Source organism: Xyrauchen texanus, chromosome 49 (assembly GCF_025860055.1).
Source record: "Xyrauchen texanus isolate HMW12.3.18 chromosome 49, RBS_HiC_50CHRs, whole genome shotgun sequence".
NCBI classification, from domain to species: Eukaryota; Metazoa; Chordata; class Actinopteri; order Cypriniformes; family Catostomidae; genus Xyrauchen; species Xyrauchen texanus.
Genome location: NC_068324.1, coordinates 2262293 through 2284675, shown reverse-complemented (window position 1 = coordinate 2284675; position 22383 = coordinate 2262293). Strand labels below are relative to the sequence as shown.

The 22383-nt window shown below is 38.9% G+C and overlaps 1 protein-coding gene across 6 annotated transcripts; it reads right to left on the bottom strand.

The window, feature by feature from the left end:
- Window positions 1-13955: 13955 nt before the first annotated feature.
- Window positions 13956-22377, bottom strand: LOC127640247 (NACHT, LRR and PYD domains-containing protein 12-like). 6 transcript variants are annotated; one of them, XM_052122700.1, is made up of 10 exons: window positions 21138-22377; window positions 17638-17811; window positions 17281-17454; window positions 16837-17010; window positions 16484-16657; window positions 16041-16214; window positions 15688-15861; window positions 15244-15417; window positions 14891-15064; window positions 13956-14528 (listed from the first exon to the last, which is right to left on the bottom strand). In XM_052122700.1, the coding sequence occupies exons 1-10, from the start codon at window positions 22370-22372 to the stop codon at window positions 14417-14419; spliced, it is 2739 nt and encodes a 912-aa protein (XP_051978660.1). In that variant the 5' UTR covers window positions 22373-22377; the 3' UTR covers window positions 13956-14416. The 6 variants fall into 6 exon arrangements, with proteins under 6 accessions (XP_051978660.1, XP_051978661.1, XP_051978664.1 ...); XM_052122701.1 differs by lacking the exon at window positions 14891-15064; XM_052122704.1 differs by lacking the exons at window positions 15244-15417; window positions 15688-15861.
- Between the last annotated feature and the right edge of the window lie 6 nt (window positions 22378-22383).

Sequence of the window (22383 nt, the reverse complement as noted above, 5' to 3'; positions counted from 1 at the left end):
ATGAGGACTAAAAATTCATACATCTATGAAAATATCTTTGTGTTCCATATAAGAAAGTCATATGAGTTTGAGGTGGCAGAAGGGTGAGTAAACAATTAGAGAAAATTACATTTTTTGGTGAACTATTCCTTTAAGTGAGATTCCAATCTGAAGGGAGCATGCTTTATACTGTATGTTCAGTAGGAAGGGCAATGCAAATGGTATAGGGAACAAGTGGCCGTTGTGAAGAAGGCTCACCAGCGCCTCTTCTTCCTGAGACGGCTGAGGAAGTTTGGAATGAACCACCACATCCTTACATGGTTCTACACCAGCACTGTAGAGAGCATCCTGACTGGCTGCATCACCGCCTGGTACGGCAATAGCACCGCCCACAACTGCAAAGCCCTGCAAAGGGTGGTGCGAACTGCCAAAAACATCATCGGAGGTGAGCTTCCCTCCCTCCAGGACATATACACCAGGCGGTGTGTGAAAAAAGCTCGGAGGATCATCAGAGACTCCAGCCACCCAAGTCATGGGCTGTTCTCACTGCTACCATCAGGCAGGCGGTATCACAGCATCAGGACCCGCACCAGCCGACTACATGACAGCTTCTTCCCCCAAGCAATCAGACTGTTGAACACTTGATCTATCAAGATCAATAATTAGCACTGCACTTTATTCATCTATAATTTCACACTGGACCGTCAACATATTCTCCTCAATATACTACTTCATATATATATATATATTACTTATTGTATTGCATATTGTGTATTCTATATTGTGTGTATTGTTTACTGTACATTGTATATAATTATTGTGTTGTGTAAGTATGTGTACATTTGATATGTAAATTGTGTTGTGTAAGTATGTTGTTTATTGTAATTGGTAAATGTCTCGTCACTGTCATGACTGCTATGTTGCTCGGAACTGCACACAAGAATTTCACCTACTGTTGCACATGTGTACATGGTAGTGTGACAATAAAGTTATTTGATTTGATTTGATTTGATTTGAAGTGTATATCACTATCAAGTCAAGTCAGTTTTATTTGTATAGCGCTTTTCACAAAACATTGTTTCAAAGCAGCTTTACAGAACTAAGTGGATAGTAAAAAATGTATATGCAAATCTCTAACACAAAAAGACATAAGTAGAATTTATGAATAAAATATATTAGTCTTTAAACCCCCAGTGGGCAAGCCAAAGGTGACTGCTGCCAGGAAAACCAAACTCCATAAGATGTTGATTAATGAAGAAAGAAAAACCTATTGGGAAACAGCATGGATATAGTGCAATATCAGTTAGCCATGTGTATTATATTTAAAGTAATATAGTTGGAATAAACAAAATATTTGGTTGTAATGTTTAGGACTAAGAGATAAAGCATAACAAGGGATTGAATGTTGAAACCCACTCTTAACCCTGCACTCTTAGAAAACTACAGACCAGTATCGCTCCTCCCTATCGTTGCAAAACAAGTATTTTCTTATACAGAGCAACCTGCTAGACAGCAACCAGTGTGGCTTCAAAAGCAGACACTCTACAGAGGCTGCCCTGCTGTCAGTTTCTGAAGCTTGGAGACTGGAGAGAGCAGCATCCTAATCATCCATACTCGTTCTGCTGGATCTGTCCGCTGCTTTTGACACCATAAATCACAAGATTCTCCTGTCAACCCTCACAACAAAGGGCAACACAGGAACTGCTCTCCACTGGTTCAAGTCTTACCTCTCAGGTGGGTCTTTCAGGGAGGGGAGAAGTGTCTAAGTCTCACCAGCTAACTACCAGGGTGCCTCAGGGTTCATACTTGGACCACTCCTCTTCTCACTAGGATCTGTCATTGAGGCACATTGCTGATGACACTCAACTCTACCTCTTAAAACTGTCAGATGATCCGACAGTAGCTGCATGGAACTAAGCCTTTCTGGAAGACATTTTGTGTTGGATGAAAGATAATCACTTCCAACTGAACCTTGCTAAGACAGAGCTGCTATTTTCATAGAAAATTAATCACACCTTCACCATTTAACTAGACTCCTCAATGATTACACCATCCAGGACAGCCAGAAACCTTAGGGGTGTGTTCGACAATCAATTGAACTTCAACAACCACATCACAATGGACCACATCTCAATGACTGCCTGCTCATGCAGATTTGCCTTGTACAAATTAGGAAGATCCGGCCCTTCTTATCTGAGCATGCTACACAACTCCTCATACAAGCTCTTGTTCTATCCAGGCTGGACTATTGCAATGCACTACTGGCAGGCCTTCCAGCATATACTGTCAAACCTCTGCAACTGATCCAGAATGTGGCAGCAACAGTGGTCTTCAACAAGCCCAAGAGAGTGCATGTCACGCCTCTTTTCATCAAATTGCACTGGCTGCCAGTATTTGCTCACTTTAAGTTCAATGCATTGTTGCTTGTATATAGATCAAGAATTGGCTCTATAGTGCATCCCACTATCTAAACTCACTACTTCAGACTTATGTGCCCTCCAGAAGCCTGCATTCTGCAGGTGAATGGCGCCTTGTGGTGTCATCTCATAGAGGCACAAATACACTGTCCCGTACCTTTTCCTTGACTGTACCCTCTGGTGGAATGACCTGCCTAATTCCACGCGAGCGGCTGTGTCCTTAGCCTCTTTCGATAAACAGCTAAAGACAGATCTCTTTCAGGAACACTTAACCTATTCATACTAATGCACTACCTTCACCTGCTTTATTTATGTATTTAAAAAAAAATCCTTGCTCTGTGTTCTGCTCTAACATCTGTGAGACTTGAATTACAGCACTTATTGGATTACTGTCCTTTTGTTGGATGAACTGCTTCTATTTTTCTCCTCATTTGTAAGTTGCCACCCGGCAGCTTGTCGCTTTTTTCTCTGTCCTTCTTTCTGCATATCGTGGCACCGTTTTGTGGTCCGTTCTGCATAACACGGCGGCTCATTTTAGCTTATAACGGACCATTCAGCCTGTTTCGCAACCGACCCACCAGCCCGCTCGGTCGTCCCGATGGCCAGTCTGCCCCTGATCAGCCCCAAAGTGTGTCGGCCCATGGGGAAAATGCCCGGTATGCCAGATTACCAGTCCAGCCCTGGTCATCAATCAACAACAGATGATGGTGGGTGTAGGACAGCAAGCAGGCCGTCAGCTGGATCTGGCATGCTCTAGGGTCCTTGGGATTAATGTCCTGTGAATGAGACAGGGAATCAAATAGAATAAATAATATTAGTGTAGATGACATTCACTTCATTTTTAAGTAGGGTGAGAATGTGAGAAGTGTGTTTTGGTTCCGGCAGACCTGACTAATGCAGCATAATTATGGATTTAGGGATTCAACTAGGTGTATGCTTAGCTGAAGAAATTAGTCTTTAGTCTAGACTTTCAGAGAGACTATATCTGAATCCCGTATAGGGTTTGGAAGACTATTCCAGAGATTACGAGCCAAATAGGAAAATGATCTACCTCCTTGAGTGGATTTTGATATTCTAGGTCAAATCAACAGGCTGGCATTTTGTGATTGTAGCGAATGAGATGGATTATAGCACGATAAAAGTTCGCTTAGGTATTGGGGGCTAGACCATTCAAAGCTTTGAATGTAATTAGCAAAATTTAGAAATGAATACGAAACCTAACAGGTAACCAATGTAGCGATGATAAAGTTGGGCTGATCAAATGTATTTGTTCTTGTCAGCACCCTGGCTGCTGCATTTTGAACCAACTGGATCTTATTTATTATTAGGACACCCACCCAGTGCATTACAGTAATCTGGTCTTGAGGTTATGAATGCATGAATTAGTTTTTCAGCATCTGAAACAGGAAGCATATGTCGTAGTTTAGCAATATTTCTGAGAAGAATGCTGTTCTACAGACACTAGAAATATTTTTCAAAAGACAGATTGCTATTAAACATAACACCTAGGCAGAGGTGGGTAGTAACACATTCCAATTACTTTAGTAACCTTTTCGGGGAAAATACCTTTAGAGTAGGTTTAAAAGTGTGTACTTTTTACTCTCACTCAAGAAATTTTTAATAAATATTTTTTACTTTTACATTTACGCATTTGGCAGACGCTTTTATCCAAAGCGACTTACAGGGACAATCCCCCTGGAGCAACCTGGAGTTAAGTGCCTTGCTCAAGGACACAATGGTGGTGACTGTGGGGCTCGAACCAGCATCCTTCTGATTACCAGATTACCAGTTATGGTGCTTAGACCACTACACCACCACCACTTTTACTTCTTTACAATAGGTGGCGTTACTGTCGTTACATTACTGGGTTTAATTCTAATTAATGTGTAATTTTTTGAGAGATTTTGAATGGGACTTTTACAACAGCGGAAATTCACAAAGCGGCGTGCGCTGAGCAGGTGTCACAGACTGTCATTCATCAGTGCAGCAGCATCATCAGAAAAATCGTTATGCAATGCCTTCATTTAACACCAAGACTGATATTTCAAGATTAAAATCACAGCTACAACTTAAGGCAGCACGCTGAGGTAAGTTTTAGCTCTAATTCTAACACGGGCTTTTCTGTGTAATGAGATGTTTTTTTCTGTAATTGGACTCTTATGACATCAGTTGTTAAGTGTACATTTTTAAATCAGTGCAGCAATATATCAGTGTGCTTTGTCTCGCATGTCAAAAGGAGTATTTATGCATTTACTACGTGCCATCGTGGGGTACTGGAAACTATCTCAGCTACTTCAGGCGGATTAACTGAATAAATCCAACTAAACATCCAAGTTACAAGTTAAGTGTAAATAACTGCCATTCGCTTGATCGTGTGCAGTAGGGTTGGGCGGATCAATACACTTTCGAGACTGATGTGCTATCATTTTACAAAATGTGTTTAATTTTACAAAAAATTATCGCATGCCCCCGGACCATAATAAGGGAGATTCCCAAGAATGCAAGCTTGTAGTACCACCTGTTTACTTTCAGAGGGCAGTAAGTGAAATTTCATTGTAAATTGACTGGATCCTTAAATAACCCTGTAGAACATGGGTGTCAAACTCAGTTCCTGGAGGGCCACAGTCCAGCAGAGTTTAGCTTCAACCCTAATTAAACACACCTGAAGCAGCTAATCAAGGTCTTCAGGAGTGCTTGAAGATCACAAGGAGGCATTTTGGAGCAGGGCTGGAACTAAACTCTGCAGGGCTTTGGCCCTCCAGGAACTGAGTTTGACACCCCTGCTGTAGAATGTTGAAGTATCCAACAATCAAAGCGTTATCTACCATAACTTTAAAATTAGACAGTAAACTTACAAATTCTCCAATGAAGTCTGTATAGGGCCCTGGTGATCTGTATACAGTAGCAAGAACAAAAGGCAAGAGGATTTTCTTTACATATATCTGATAATGCCACATTAAGCACCATCACCTCAAAAGATTTAAACTTGTATCCGGCCTCTGAGTGACTTGAAAAACATCACTGTATATTATTGTAACTTGCCAACATGACAGGGCTTGTATTTATAACAATAACCGGAGGGACCAGATTCATTTAACTGATATGTTAATCTGATTTTAGTCAGGTTTCTGTCAAGCAGAGCATGTCAAGACTATGACCAGTAATGATTTCATTAACAATTTGTGCTTACACACAGTCTCTGTGTGATGATATCTAGGTGACACTGTCTCTATGTGTTGTGATTTATGTGACCTGAGTGACTGTTCAAGGCAGATAGCTGATGATTGACTAAGCCAGTTTGCCTGCTTCCTGACCTGGGCCCAGTTAGTCAAACACTAGCATTATTAATATAATGAGCCAAATTAGTGGATAGTAGATAGTAGAGCAGCACCTTCCCGGGTGGGATGGATTCCATCTCTTTTTAACAGGTCAGGTTAAACTCTACCTCAAAAACTCTTCCAATTGTCTATATATCTATGCTATGTGCCAGACATCACTGAGACATCCAGCCATGCAGTGCTGATAATCTATTATAAACTTCGGCACTGCGATAAGCAGGAAGGGGACCGGAGCATATTACAGTGTCTGACATAGATTTTGCAAGTTCAATCACCCCTTTAACATTATCTTATTGATCTCCGACTGGCAAAGCCGGAATTCATTAGTGCCAATGTGAATGACAGTCTTAGAAAATGTATGTTAACCTTTAGCCAGCAATTTGGTTGTGATGTCAGATGCTCTGACATTCAACTAAGGTAGCTGGAGTCTCTAGATTCACATTCCTTAATCAGAATCTCTCATAACCAGGGCACTTTCAACAGTCTCCTCAGTGGGTGAGTTACTGAGTGGGGTGTATCTGTTTTGAAGGCAAATAGGAAAGTGAGAGTGGTGTCGCTTTGGCTTCTGCCTATGCTGCTGAACAGTCACCCAACTGCCCCACTGCGAGGGCTCAACTGCCAGAACCGGTTAGTGTGTGTAACACTCGCTGTACTAGCTGCATCTGAAAGAGTATCTACCGGCTTCTCTTTCTCAATAAACTCCATAAGCATTCAGATGCACGATTCTAACTCATTAACGTTCTCGATCAGCCAAACTACTTCCCTACATCTATCACATGTGAATTCCTCACTGTTGATGGAGGAAGCTATTATAAACATGTAGCATGTAGTGCAAGTAACAATGTGGTGTGTTGGTGCCATGATAACTTACTGGAGTTGTTGTTTGTTGTAGCAGGGGTGAGAGGTGTGATATTCTGTGAGGAAATGCAGGGTACAAACATAGTGATGCATTCTGGAGAAGTCAATGTAAATGCTAACTGTTGTAAAAATAGCCGACACATTAATGACACAGCAGCTGGTCCTCCTTTTTGGTGATTTTGAACGACTTCAACACACAAGGATAAATGACATAAACCTGTAATTTCCCACCAAATTCAACAGCTTAAAATATAACTTATTATTGTAGGCTTACCATAGTGTCAAGGCAAGAACACTGATTTGAATCTAATTTGATCTTCCAAAGTGCATCTTTAATATACAGTATAATTTTAACGAGCTAATGTTTCTGGTGTTAACTTGCTAGCTACATGTTATAATCAAAAGAAAAAATGCACTACAGTAGTTGGATGTTTGCAAGCTTACCTTCGTCATCACCACTTGTTTTCCACCTGTAGGAAACTGACATCCTGTCAATTATCTTTAGACTTAACCAAAAAATCCACTTCCAAAGCCTCAGAGAGGGATAAAGTTCGACTGCAGAGGATCGTGCGGGAGAGAGAGATCGTTTATGGACATCTCCGTCATGAGTGTTTTGTGTCTTTTGTTTTAGTTTATTATTAAAATATTATTTGTATTGTCAAGCCAGTTCTCGCCTACTCCTTTCCCTTAATACCTTTACACTGGTGCCGAAATCCGGGAAGGAGGAGGGATACGCCATAGTAGAGTTCTCGCCATTATCGTCCACCCCAACGGATCACCCGCGGCCATCTGCCAGGGGACGAGGAGCCCAGCCCTGGAAGCGGAGGAACGGCTGCTGACCGCGAGGTGAGAAGGGGCTCCTAACCGACTACCTGGAGCGGTCAGGGCCGCTGCCAGGGGTGGAGGAGTCCCCTTCCAGCCGCTGAAACGCGGCGAGGTCGGAGACCCTCGACCGCGAGCGGGGAGGGGCTCACAGCCGACCGCCTGGAGCAGGAGAACCGCTGCCAGGGGTGGGGGAGACCCCTTCCGTTCCCCGTGAACGCGGCGGGACATTCCGTCAGCCAGGGGCTGGAGGTCTGCCTCCAATCCGCCCAGAGAGGCGCAGCTGTCGTCCATTAGAGGGTGGAGGATTGGCCAAGGAAGAAGCTACGGCGTATCAGAGAACTGGCGAGTAAATTTTTTTTTTTCATCTCTCTCTCCTCTCTCTCTCTCACTGCTGCTCTGCGTTGGCCTTTCCCCTCTCTTTTAAATTTTACAGTGTTTTTGGGGGGGGTACTACACTGTTACAGGAAGTACCCCCCATTTTTAATTATTTCTGTTTCCCTCCCCTTGTCCCCTCCCTCGTCCAGGTAGACGGGGTTGACCTGCCGGCAGACGGGGCTTCGGGCACGCCCTCCCCCAGGGAAAGAGGGGGAGGGATGTACGTCATGCCGGGGGCTCTTCAGCCTGAGAGAACGAGGGAGAAATGTGGCAGGGCGGAGGGCGGGGCCGGGTCGTGACCCTACACTCCCGGTCCCGTATTAGGCTAATCAAGCCTCCGAGAGGGATAAAGGTCGACTGCAGAGGATCGTGCGGGAGAGAGAGATCGTTCACGGACATGTCCGTCATGTTTGTGTTTGTCTGTTAAGTTTATTATATAAATATGATTTATATTGTCAAGCCGGTTCTCGCCTCCTCCTTGCCCTTCTAAATACCTTTACATGTATAAATCCTGTTTCCTTAAATGTGTTGCATATTTTTGAAAGAATTGTCACTCCGTGAAGCTAAGTGGCCTTTGATTAAGCAACAGACAAGAGAGAATGAAAGAGTTCATCAAAAAAAAGTTTATTTACTCTTTTACAGGCCAAACTGGCCTTAAAAGAAAAAATTATCTATAGCTATGTGAAATTAGAGGCAACAACTGCATATTCAGCACTACTGGTGCACCGATCAGGAAATTTGGGCAATATGATATCCTATTTTTTTTAACACTATGATTGGTCATAACAATTAAAAAAAAGCGCCCTTTGCCACACTTTTGCTAGTTATATGCTGCAGTTATGTTTATGCCCCACACCATAAAAGTAGTGCAGCGAGCCAGAATAACTACCATATTGACTTTAGAAAATGGGAAGCTTAATATTCATACACATGTAATTCTTACATGTTTTTAAAAACAAATTCATCTGAATATTCATTCAGCATATTCATCTGAATTACAGCATGTCTGAAAGTTTAAATTCATGAATGCTTAGAATTGCCACCAACTCACCCTCCAGAGACTACTACACTATATGCTTCAAGGGCTGAGCAAGCTCTGTTTCATTAGAGGAGCAGTGTATGCGTTATTCCCTGCATGGTGCAGAAAAGATCAGCCCTAAATCTAGGCACAATTGGCCAATCGCCGAACACGGATTTAAGACGAATATCGGCTGTAAGGGGGTCCACCTATTGGTCCAATGGCGGCTTCCAACAGCGTGGATGAAGGTCTCCTGCGCGTTCAGTTTAAGTTATTTAATTCCAATTACATAACTATATTATTCATTTTAAGATCCTCGTTTATTTTATATGACTCCAATTATAAAAGTTTCTAAGGATATATTAATATTCTAATCTTAGTTATTATTATAAAATTTTATTTAACATTGAATCATCATATTTAACTCTATTTTATATTGTGCTCGTTCATTCGGATTCCTGTCGCTTAGAGAGTCTCGCGCCGGCCGTGAACGCGGATCTCACGGTCACAAATACGCCAGTATTGGTCATTAAAACAGTAATTGACTAAATAGTAATTAGATGGCTGCTCCTGCTTGCCCTTTTATCTACAAGTACTTTGTTTAGTCCCCTTAGATAGTAAACACTTAATTAGAGTAACATTTCTACCCAGAGGTCACGACCACTAAATTTACAAAGATAGACCAACATACCCAAGTTAAAGTTGTTGTATATGATCATGCCATAGTTTCTTATGTACACTTAGCTAGAAAATATTACAATAACCAGAGGTTTAGACTTCACCCTATTTAAGCTTGGTCGACACTAAACGGAAATTCCCTATCGAGCCTGTACACACTAAGTACACTAGAAATAATGCCTATTAGTTAGTGGGAGCTCTAAAGTCTCAGTCGGTGCGCCCCATGCTCCACTCAACCGGTTTTAGTCCGCTGCTAACCTGGTCGAAGATTTGCGGAAACAAGGACTTAACGTAATCTACTGAAGACAATAGTTTAAGAATCAATCATAATAAATTCAAATGTAACAATTTATTTACCAGGTGACATAATACATTCATCAATCCAATTAAACACTGATAAGTCAAATTTAGACATTTTATGAGAACATAAGAAATTCAAATTGCAATGACCTGATGTAAACTACACACAGTAAACTGTGTGGGCTCGTCTGACTACAGAGAACCCTGATCAATGTGTCACAATTCCTTAAAGGTGGGGTATGTGATTTGCAAAACGGCCGGCAGATTTTGAAAATACACAATTCATAAGGTCCTACCTTCTCTCCTCCAACGCTGGCCCTGACTCCACCCATTCGAAAAACATGGACGCGCAATCATGCACGAGCGAAAACTCAGATGCGCAGTGTTCTAGACTCACTAGTCAAACAGTGCATTCACCTGTCAGACAATTTTTCAGAGCAAATTGTTGACACAGCAGGAGGAGGGGGTCGCATACCACTCTTGAAAGGTGTAGAGCTGATTTTCTCATAACTGTAAAAAAAAGAACATAGCCAGCCCTGGCGTCTGTACAGCGGTCTTCTATTCAAAACAGGATTCATAGAAATGTGGAACAACCCCACTAGCACTATAAAAGCTCTATTCTCCATACATAAATACAATCGCTTCCTGTTACTGGGTCACGAGCTTTAAGTATGCGCACGAACGGGACACGCGCGCCAGGGTGGTGGGGGGAGGGGGGCATGGTACGACCGTTTGATTGACACATTTTCTGTCCAATGATTCTAGATGGTCTTGAAAATGATTGGCTGGAGTTTTTCGAGTCCTGCCCGTTCCACAGATGATTAAATTGCTTAATTTTCATTTCAGTGCTTCTAATTTACAGCCAGTAAGTGGGTTAGGAATAGGATTTCAAGTTATTTTGAAAAAATGGTCAAAAAAGAAAATCACATACCCCACCTTTAAATACCCAAACCATGAACAAAGGGAATTTTGGGAGTGGTTAGGTTTGGAAGTCCTGGGGACATACTTCATTAACATACAAGCAGGGACGGAGACAGACCTCCAGAATTATAAAGCATTTGGCAAAGACCTTATAACTTTGTTGTCATTAAAGGTGGGGTATGTGATTTTCTTTTTTGACCATTTTTTCAAAATAACTTGAAATCCTATTCCTAACCCACTGGGGGGGCAGACGTTTGTGCCTAAATTGGCCTGAGGTTAGATAGAGGTCGGATGTGAGATTTGTGTTTTATTGTCCTTGCTCAGTAGGATGTGTTGACTCAGGTGAAGATGTACTTCTGTGTGAGAGTTTTTATGACTTGGTTCTCGCAGAGTTCTTTTACTTTTACGACCTCTTGATGTCAGCCTTACACGGCCGATTCCGTTCGGTGACCAATCGATCGGTGCACCCCTAGCTATGAGTGTGGAATGATACAAATAGAAGTTCCGTGAAGAGGTCAGAGCTATGCTTTATCATGATTTTACCACAGTGGTTGCCCAATCAGCATCCAGGACCAGAACTATCCATTTTATAATTCCATTTTAATACCATATTTTAAGGGAGGCCATGAGAATTTTGGCAACAAAATCATGCAGAATAGGTTTAAAGTGTTTACAAGATGCACAAGTGAAAATTGCCAAATTTCAATTAATATTAGTCCATGCAAACATTATATAACTATGATTCATTAAAGAATGTTTCAATAAAAGCTTATACACAAAAAATGACATTGCATTTATTTATTTATTATGATTTGTTTATTTTCACACAGTATTTGAAGAATAAGGATCCATATCCTGTACATAGAATATAAATGGCATAAAAAGTTTATTAAATGCAGCCCAACTGATTGTGGTGTTTTTGAAAGTTAATCTTCACATGCATTAGAAATATAATGAACATACTGTAAGACTCATATTGTATAAGATCACATTTTAAAAATAATATAATTTTTTTTATTCACAATTATTTTCTGTTTGAAACAAATAAACCAATCTTAAGCTTTGTATGTTTAGTGGCATTCACACATGCCAACCTGTTCTCATTCCAGCCTTTCCCATCACTATATACACTGGTGGTCAAACGTTTGTAAAAATAAACACATTTTGCTATTTTGGAAGGAAATTGGTACTTTTATTCACCAAAGTGGCATTCAACTGATCACAGAGTATAATCAGGACATTACTGATGTATAAAACAGCATCATCACTATTTGAAAAAAGTAATTCTTGATCAAATCTAGACAGTAGCATCACTCCAACACCTCATCCTTGAGTAATCATGATAAATTGATAATTTGGTACTAGAAAATCTGATTTTGTGTAAACTGGATGATATTGAGCGCACATTTTCCGTGCACATAAAATTATATTTTGAGTTAACCGAATTATATTTTTGAGCACACAAAAAAGTTCTGTGCATTCAATATGTTTTGAGTGCACAACAATCATTTTTGTACTTAAATAAAATATATTTGAATGTAAACAGAACATTTTTGAACCCAAAAATAGCATCTTGCACTTGCAGAATTGTGACAAGTATGTAACTCATAAAAGCACATCCTAATATCTTCATTGCAACATGGTCGGAAACCTTTGGTGTCAATAGACTGACATGAAGTACATTTTATCATAAAATCATAATCTCATAAGTCATGTTGGGGCATCATTTTGTCTTCATGACATGTTATGTTTGTGTATGATATTTAATTTAAACAGTCAGCCACAAAAATACTGATATAATAGTGCTAGTACAATTATTATGCTTATTGTGCCTAACCCCACCCTTATCTTGTAACCAAAACACTTTTCAACAATATCAAATATTTAAAATGTAGACTATGCACGGTTGATTCCATGTTTTGCCTCAGGTGGTGCACTTGCATCTAGCGCAGACTTTACCAAAAATATGTAGGCTAGCTGCCCTGCACAGAGTCCACAGCAGTCAATAATAAAAAATAAAAATTAACAAAAAAAACACAATACCTTGCGCTGCATTCCAAGCCTTTTAAGGCCATACAATTGCTTTGTGTGAGGAACAGACCCCAATTTAAATCTGTATTGTGTGATAAATCGCAATCCACCATAACAAATAAAATTGCCACCTCAAGAAGCATTATGAAACCAGTTTGATGTCTGCGATGTCAAATGCCATTGCCTCTCGCATGTCTTGACTGATTGCAACATGCCAAAGTCTGACTATAATTTATCTTATGAATGAGATATGACCTGTTTTTAGAGCTCCATGGATATGATTGTCTTCACGGAGAGGAACATTTTTCAATCAAAACCCTCAGTTTTACTTTGTTCCTCACACACAGTTGTTTGGAATATGTTTAAGGTGCGAGGGGGGGGGGGGCATATAAAAAAATGTATATGTTATTGTTAATATTCATACATTTGCCTGTTACTTATTAATATAGCCGAAAAGTGGTAAGGTTTAGGCGTAGGAGTGGGATTAGGTCAGGGTATGAAATTAGCATCTGCCACCCACCAAATGCAGGTATTTCATGCACTGTTGCGGGTAACTTTGCTCATCGACCTGACACAGTGTCACAAAGACAATTGATTATATTTAAGACATGATGAAAAAGTCTTAATTTGCAATTGTTTAGCTGCAATGGTGTCAAGTGGAACCTGCGCATGTGAAGAGTTTAAAATTTTTGTCCTCTGTTTTCAGTCATCTGAAAACCGTTTGTATGAATAGTGTTCTATATAAGAATGGTGCATATGATCTCAAACCATCTCGGAAGGTGCTTGGAAATTTAGATTGCTTTATTGTCTCAAAGCAATGCAGGTTTTGAATAGTATGCATCCTGAACGCAACTACAAGTTCTCCATTTTGACATTGCCTAATTCCAAATATTTGCGTCTGTGTATGTTACCATGCAAAGCAAATAACATGCAATGACATTGGGGCTACAGGTGAATTGTCATGTGTTACATCATAAATCACAATAACAGCCTCAAAAATGATGTTCGAACAAGCAGTTTCTCTTCTGTGCTTGCTCTTTAGCCTCCATTTTGGATGTTGCAAATGTATAATATAATCAGACATACAGTATGTTATATACATTGTTAAAATTATATATATATATATATATATATATATATATATATATATATATATATATATATTTTTTTTTTTTTTTTTTTTTTGTTCAAATTAAATATATGGTTGGTAAAAAATTACCTTGCTGATAAAATGGGCATCCACACACCACTTTGGCAGGTGGGCAAAAGAGTTAGTTTTATACTCCGGGTTGGTGTTCAAATAAATCTATATATTAATGTTATTGTGGCTGTTAATTTATCTGCCTGTTACTTTTTTGTATTGTTGAGAAGTGTTAGGTTTTGGGTATCCAAAATATCTACAGTACATATGTACTGCTATAAAAAAGCTATAAAAGCTATAGTACAATGTCACTTAGCCAAATATTTTTGGAATATAATCAAACAAATTGCGGTTAAACACAATAATATCCAAAGATTTCCGAGCTTCTGATGAAATCTTCTGAAAGCCTCCTATGTTAGACTGCTCTGGGCTTAGAATGGCAGTGTAAGCCACTTAGCTGTGTGAGAACAGGATGCACATTGCAATCCATAATGAGAAACAGGTGTGATTTGCATATATCCTATTACATGCTTTCTTAAACATGAAGATTGCTGAACCTGGTAACCAGTTCTTCTGCGTTGTTCTGATGCACATTGTCTGAGCTTGGGTCATGAGAGTATACATATCTGATATAGCTGGACTTCAGCCTGTGAGAGGAATAAAAAAATATTTGACCATCAAATACATTTATTAAATTATTTTTGATCAAATAACAATGCTTTAAATAACAAAAATCCAGTGATATACCAATTGTACAAGTTATATTTTACATTTAACTACACACTCACTTGGAGCTATGTGGTAATTTATCTCCCACATTTTAAATGTAAAACGTATCTTTTAATCGCAGTATAACTATAAAATTATCACACAGAGAGTCACAACACAGTAACTTCTACAGTAACTTAATTATGTAGCAAAGCTCTATGCTATAATGATGAGAGATCTGTGTGTTTGGCCTTTTTTTGTTAGGAATAAAACTATTCATCACTTGAATATAAAAATTTACCACAGTTTCTCCTGTTTCAAGTGAGGATCCTGTATTAGATATGAAAGCTGTTTCACTCCTGAATCTCTAATATCATTCTGACTCAGGTCCAGTTCTCTTAGATGTGACAGGTTTAATCTCAGAGCTGAACTCAGATCAGCACAACCAAAATTGCGCATACCACAAGATCTCAACCTGTGTGTTTGAGGGAAATATTTTCAATCGGACACATAGATACAAGTGTACCATCTGGCTTTTAGTTACAAAAATTTGAAATGATAAATGGTTAATAAACTGTTGATGTCAGAAAGACCCAAGCTCTCTTCATCCCTGTTACCAAAAATCTACAAAATCAAAACAAAGCACAGACATACCACAGTTTCTCCAGCTCACACTGAGGATGTTTAAGTAGATCTGAAAGCTTTTTCACTCCTGAATCTCTAATGTCATTCTCACTCAGGTCCAGTTCTCTCAGATGTGATGGGTTTGATCTCAGAGCTGAACTCAAATCAGCACAACCAATCTCATGCATACCGCAAGATCTCAACCTGTGTGTTTGAGGGAAATATTTTCAATCGGACACACAGATACAAGTGTACCGTCTGGCTTTTAGTCACAAAAATATTCAGAAATGGTCTTTTAACTACAATAAGGATTGGCATTCGTGTCCAAATTTTCTGAATAATGCATTTTCTAAAGATTTTTTTGCATGTCTATCTGTCCATTTTAACACTACTTTCACAAGACTATTGATTTCAGAAAGAAATGCTCCTTTGGTCTGTTACCAAAAATATACAATATCAGAATTAGAAACTCACCACAGTTTATCCAGCTCACACTGAGGATGTTTCAGTAGATCTGAAAGCTTTTTCACTCCTAAATCTCTAATGTCATTCTGACTCAGATCCAGTTCTCTTAGATGTGACGGATTTGATCTCAGAGCTGAACTCAGATCATCACAACCAATCTCATGCATACCACAAAATCTCAACCTGTGTGTTTGAGGGAAATATTTTCAATCGGACACATAGATACAAGTGTACCATCTGGCTTTTAGTTACAAAAATTTGAAATGATAAATGGTTAATAAACTGTTGATGTCAGAAAGACCCAAGCTCTCTTCATCCCTGTTACCAAAAATCTACAAAATCAAAACAAAGCACAGACATACCACAGTTTCTCCAGCTCACACTGAGGATGTTTAAGTAGATCTGAAAGCTTTTTCACTCCTGAATCTCTAATGTCATTCTCACTCAGGTCCAGTTCTCTCAGATGTGATGGGTTTGATCTCAGAGCTGAACTCAAATCAGCACAACCAATCTCATGCATACCATAAGATCTCAACCTGTGTGTTTGAGGGAAATATTTTCAATCGGACACACAGATACAAGTGTACCGCCTGGCTTTTAGTCACAAAAATATTCAGAAATGGTCTTTTAACTACAATAAGGATTGGCATTCGTGTCCAAATTTTCTGAATAATGCATTTTCTAAAGATTTTTTGCATGTCTATCTGTCCATTTTAACACTACTTTCACAAGACTATTGATTTCAGAAAGAAATGCTCCTTTGGTCTGTTACCAAAAATATACAATATCAGAATTAGAAACTCACCACAGTTTATCCAGCTCACACTGAGGATGTTTCAGTAGATCTGAAAGCTTTTTCACTCCTAAATCTCTAATGTCATTCTGACTCAGATCCAGTTCTCTTAGATGTGACGGATTTGATCTCAGAGCTGAACTCAGATCATCACAACCAATCTCATGCATACCACAAAATCTCAACCTGTGTGTTTGAGGGAAATATTTTCAATCGGACACATAGATACAAGTGTACCATCTGGCTTTTAGTTACAAAAATTTGAAATGATAAATGGTTAATAAACTGTTGATGTCAGAAAGACCCAAGCTCTCTTCATCCCTGTTACCAAAAATCTACAAAATCAAAACAAAGCACAGACATACCACAGTTTCTCCAGCTCACACTGAGGATGTTTAAGTAGATCTGAAAGCTTTTTCACTCCTGAATCTCTAATGTCATTCTCACTCAGGTCCAGTTCTCTCAGATGTGATGGGTTTGATCTCAGAGCTGAACTCAAATCAGCACAACCAATCTCATGCATACCACAAGATCTCAACCTGTGTGTTTGAGGGAAATATTTTCAATCGGACACACAGATACAAGTGTACCGTCTGGCTTTTAGTCACAAAAATATTCAGAAATGGTCTTTTAACTACAATAAGGATTGGCATTCGTGTCCAAATTTTCTGAATAATGCATTTTCTAAAGATTTTTTTGCATGTCTATCTGTCCATTTTAACACTACTTTCACAAGACTATTGATTTCAGAAAGAAATGCTCCTTTGGTCTGTTACCAAAAATATACAATATCAGAATTAGAAACTCACCACAGTTTATCCAGCTCACACTGAGGATGTTTAAGTAGATCTGAAAGCTGTTTCACTCCCGAATCTCTAATGTCATTCTCACTCAGGTCCAGTTCTCTCAGATGTGATGGGTTTGATCTCAGAGCTGAACTCAGATCAGCACAACTAATCTTGCAGATACCACAAGATCTCAACCTGTGTGTGTGTGTGAGGGAAATATTTTCAATCGGACACATAGATACAAGTGTACCATCTGGCTTTTAGTCACAAATATTGGAAATTATAAATGGTTAATAAACTGTTGATGTCAGAAAGACCCAAGCTCTCTTCATCCCTGTTACCAAAAATCTACAACATCAAAACAAAGCACAGACATACCACAGTTTTTCCAGTTTACAGTGAGGATCCTGTAGTAGATCTGAAAGCTGTTTCACTCCTGAATCTTTAATGTCATTCTGACTCAGGTCCAGTTCTCTCAGATGTGATGGGTTTGATCTCAGAGCTGAACTCAGAACAGCACAGCCTTCCTCTTTATTATGACAAGATCTCAACCTGTTTTTAAAGTCAGAATACAGTGAAAATCAGGGTTTCAATTATTAAATATTACTGTTCCAGATATCACATCTCGTATGTTACTCTAGGACCTTGGTACTCTGTAACCTGTGGCTTGTGAGACCACAAACAACTCAAAAACAAAAAAAGATGCCCTTTTAGTCACCACAGGACAGCAAACCAGGGGCCCAGAATTGTTCCTAAATGATTTTGTGATAATGACAATTTTGCAAAAGCAAAATGAAGAATGCTCTTACTTGATAATAAAAATGTGTTCTTGTGTATGGGCCCACTTAAGACGTTCAGTGGTTTATCCCCAAAGGCCTTTTTAAATAAGCACTAATCATGCTTTCTTTTTAAATTTAAATAGCGTATTGTGCTTTGCGTGATTCCTCGCACTAGACGTGTCATAAATTAAGCTTGATCATGCCAAGCAGATGACAAACAGCGCAGCTTAGACCAAAAAACCTGTCAGACTAGAATTAAACTAACAATTTTCCACTTTCAAACACTGAGTGTCAGACATCTCATAAGGCCAGATATAAACAGCACTTACGAGATGAGAAAAGACTAGAACATAATGTGCCATAGCATCACTGACTAAAGGAAGTAATAGAGATTTTGATAGAAATTTGATTCTTATTAAAACTACATAAAAGGGAAAAGAAGAGTCTGCTTTGTTTTTTATTATAGGCCAACGATGACAGGTTTAATTATATATTTGAAATGTGTTAACACTAACAAATATAGCAACAGCTATTAACAGTATTCGTTTTATAGAAACCATTGTTACATTAACCCACTCAATGATGAATCACCCATGGTCTAACTTGTAATAATTCATGCAAATCTTTAAAATCTGAACCTCCATAAATTATGGACCAAACTATCAGTTTTTCTCATGTGGAAATTCGATTCAGTTCTACTGCTCTCTGATTAGGTAGATACAGGGTTTTCTTTGCCTTCAGATTTCCCAAGAGATGACTTAAATCAACATAAAACAAATAAAACAAATCTAAATTACCTTTAGTAGGACAGTTCCAGCTCACTGAAATGAAGATCTGTAAATTAGCTACTGTATGTTCATAATGTAGTTAAACAACAAGTTATCTAAACTACTCAAAATTAAATGTGTTTAATTATATTGAATGTGTAATCATGCATATATGATTAGTAATGATGATAATGTTTATGAAAAATAAAACATTTTATGAATTCCGAGAACACTCTGGTGTCCAGAGTAAAAAGTTGTCAGGGGCCTGAAAATACAAACGGTGCCCCTGCAGATAAATAAATGGCAACAAATAATACAACAAAAGCATTTATGCAAAAATGAAAGAATAAAACGGTAATACTGTTATCTGCATTCAGGGGCGCCAAAACTACTGTGTAGTCAGATTGCTTGCTGTAATAATTGTATATTTTATCATTTGGATGTACATGTATATTTCAACAATGTTAAACTATTATTTCTTAAAGTTTGTGTTTTCTGCCTCCTGCCTGTTTTAGTCTCACCCATTTGTGTGTGTGTGTGTTCTACATTGTGGGTGTGTTATTGTTTCACCCCCTCGTTTCTCAGGCTGATTAATTGACTTTATTTGACAAATTTGAATTTGAAAAAAAAAATGCATTGTTATGGTGTCACTTGAGTGTGTTCGTGTGTAAATGCTCATACACACATGAACCCTTTCCAGTGACAAAGGGTCGTGTCTAGAAGATAACCCTCTCATGTCAAGTTTCTCACGCATGCACATACTGTTGGTGTGTTCGCCATGCTCATAAGTGGCTAAACACACAAATAATAATTAGTTTGTGCACAGTGAAACATTACTTAAAATTTTAGTTGATAAACAGTCATTTCTGATTACAAATTCAAGCACTTAAATACTTGACAAATTATAGTAATAACCAGTGCTGTGTAAGTTACTCAAAACAACAATCCACTACAAATGACTACTTCTCTAAATTACCATCAGATTATTTTACTAATTACTTTACTGGAAAATAATCACATTACTAATTACTTTACTTTTAAGTTACTTTCTAAAACACTTCCTCTAAACAAATTGACGGGTTTGTAAACAGCGGGTCGGCATTGAGGAATTTGAAGTCCGGTTTTCGGTGTGTAATTGCAGAACCAATGACCAAAACCATTTGTCTGTCATATACAATAAGGCAGACAGCATCCAAGACAAAAAAACTAAAAACTGTAAACAAAACAAACAATAAACTGCAGTGTTGTGTCGGAGCTCGCAACGCAGCAGCCATACTCGCCGCCATCTTGAGTCCTTTTCAGAAACATTCAGACATTCACTAAGATATAGGCTATATCTTTAACATGCTAACTTTATTGCAAATTTATTAACGCAAAAGTATTGCAAATTATTTTTAACCAGCTATAAAAACAGGACTTGCTAGTGCTGCACACACAAATGTGTTTATCAGTTTAGCGTGACTTCAGACTTCAGCAGGGCGCATGCGTGAAAATGTTGACATGAGAGGGTTACCTTCTGCACAAGCTAAAATGGCACATTTACCTATTTAAATAAATGTCAGGTGCTAATATAGCATCAAATTATTTCCATAACACGAATATACTGTAATGTAAGTTGTTGTTTATTCTCGGGGAGATGCTATTGTATAGCGTTAAATGTTAGACTAAACAGCGCAAGCGCATAAACACAGCGCACAAGTGAGTTACAACAGTGTGAGCACAATGACGCAGCTCGCACAGAAAATGTAAACACGCAGAACTTGCAAATCCCAATCTCGATTGTGCACACAAATTAACAACTTGCGAGCAGAAATAACGAAACCACGAGTCATGATAGGTCTCACACGCGTGCGCAGATCTGTACACACGCGCAAGTTATTTTCTTACTGTGTAACTACATGTTGTTCTGCAAAATTCCCACATTTGCTGCTACTGAAGTTGAGGTATGGGTAGGTTTAGGAGTAAGGGATGGGTTAGAGTTTGGTTTTGGGGTAAGGGTTGGGTTAGAGTTTGGTTTTGGGGTAAGGGTTGGGTTAGAGTTTGGTTTTGGGGTAAGGGTTGGGTTAGAGTTTGGTTTTGGGGTAAGGATTGGGTTGGAGTTTGGTTTAGGGGTAAGGGTTGGGTTAGGGGTAGAGTTAACATTGCAACTACAAATCTGATTAAATGCAAGTTCTTTAACTGTAATAAAAATGTTTCAACATGTATTTACATACTATGTACATTATAACAAATGGTTATATGTAGTAAACATAGTAGATAAGGCCACCTAATATAAAGTGGAACCTAAAGTAATTTTTTTCTTGCATTACTCAGCTTGTATTAAATTACTTACTCAGCGTCTCCAGATGATTCGACCACATGTTGAGGCATCAGAGCTGACCACATAGCAGGAGAGAGTTTCACTCCACGTTTCAGGTAGGATTTGATTTCTTCTACTAAGAAATGGTCATCTAGTTCTTTCAAACAGTCAAACAGGACACTGCATTTTTCAGAAGAGGAATCTATTATCATTTTTTTTATGTGTTCAGCTATGTCCTGTTTGTTGCAAGAGCTGCGTTTTCTCTGCATCAGGAGGCTTTGTAAAACACTCTGACTGGACTCCAGTGAAAGACCCAGTAAAAAGCAGAGGAAAAGATCCATCTGCCTTTGTAATGTCTCATTCACAACATTCCGGAGTAAGTGGAAGTCTGTGAAGCACTTTTCTTTCTTTTCTGGATAAAGTTTTAGACTGGAGAAATCTCTGGCAGTGTATTGACTTTTAAGGCCTCCGTTCATAATCTCTGTCACATACAAAGCGGCAAGAAACTCTTGAGTTCTGTGATTCACGAAACAGAATGACATCCTCTTGGGTTGACAAATTTTGTCTTCAATCACTTTTATAAATGCTGAGTCTGCCCTAATACTGTTATCATGAATTTCACATCCCCTCAGCTCCTCATCATAAAAGAGAGACTTGCCATTAACTAACAGGTGAAAAGCCAGTTTTCCCAGAGCCATGATGTTCTCTTTCTTCAGTTCATTCTGAGCTCCCAGAAGTTTTGCATACATGTGAGTAAGTGTCGTGGGGACCTCTGCACACTCCGTTCTGAACATTGTGTCTGAAATCGCTGCAATGATCCGGCAGTAATCTGGAATGTAGCACATGCTGTTGATATGCTTTGATTTCTTGATATTATCAATGACTGTTTTGGCCATTTGCCGGTCACTTAAGCTCTTGTTAAAATATTCTTCCTTTTGTTGGTCGCAAAATCCCCAAATCTCTGTCACACGATCAACAAACTGAGCAGGTATCTGACTGGCGGCTCCTGGTCTGGTGGTTATCCAGATGAGAGCGTTAGGAAGTAGATTTCCTGTGATGAGGTTTGCTAGTAGAACAGAAGCCCAGGCTGACTCCTTTACATCAGTGATCTTCGTCTTTTGGAAATCTAGAGGCTTTGATGGCCTAAATTCATTTAGGCCATCAAAGATGAACATGATCTTGCCATCAAGTTCCACACTTTCTGTGTTTCCAAAACATCTCTTCAGAAGCTCCATAAAGCTACACTTCACTGTGATAAAGTTCAACATCTGAAAGTTTA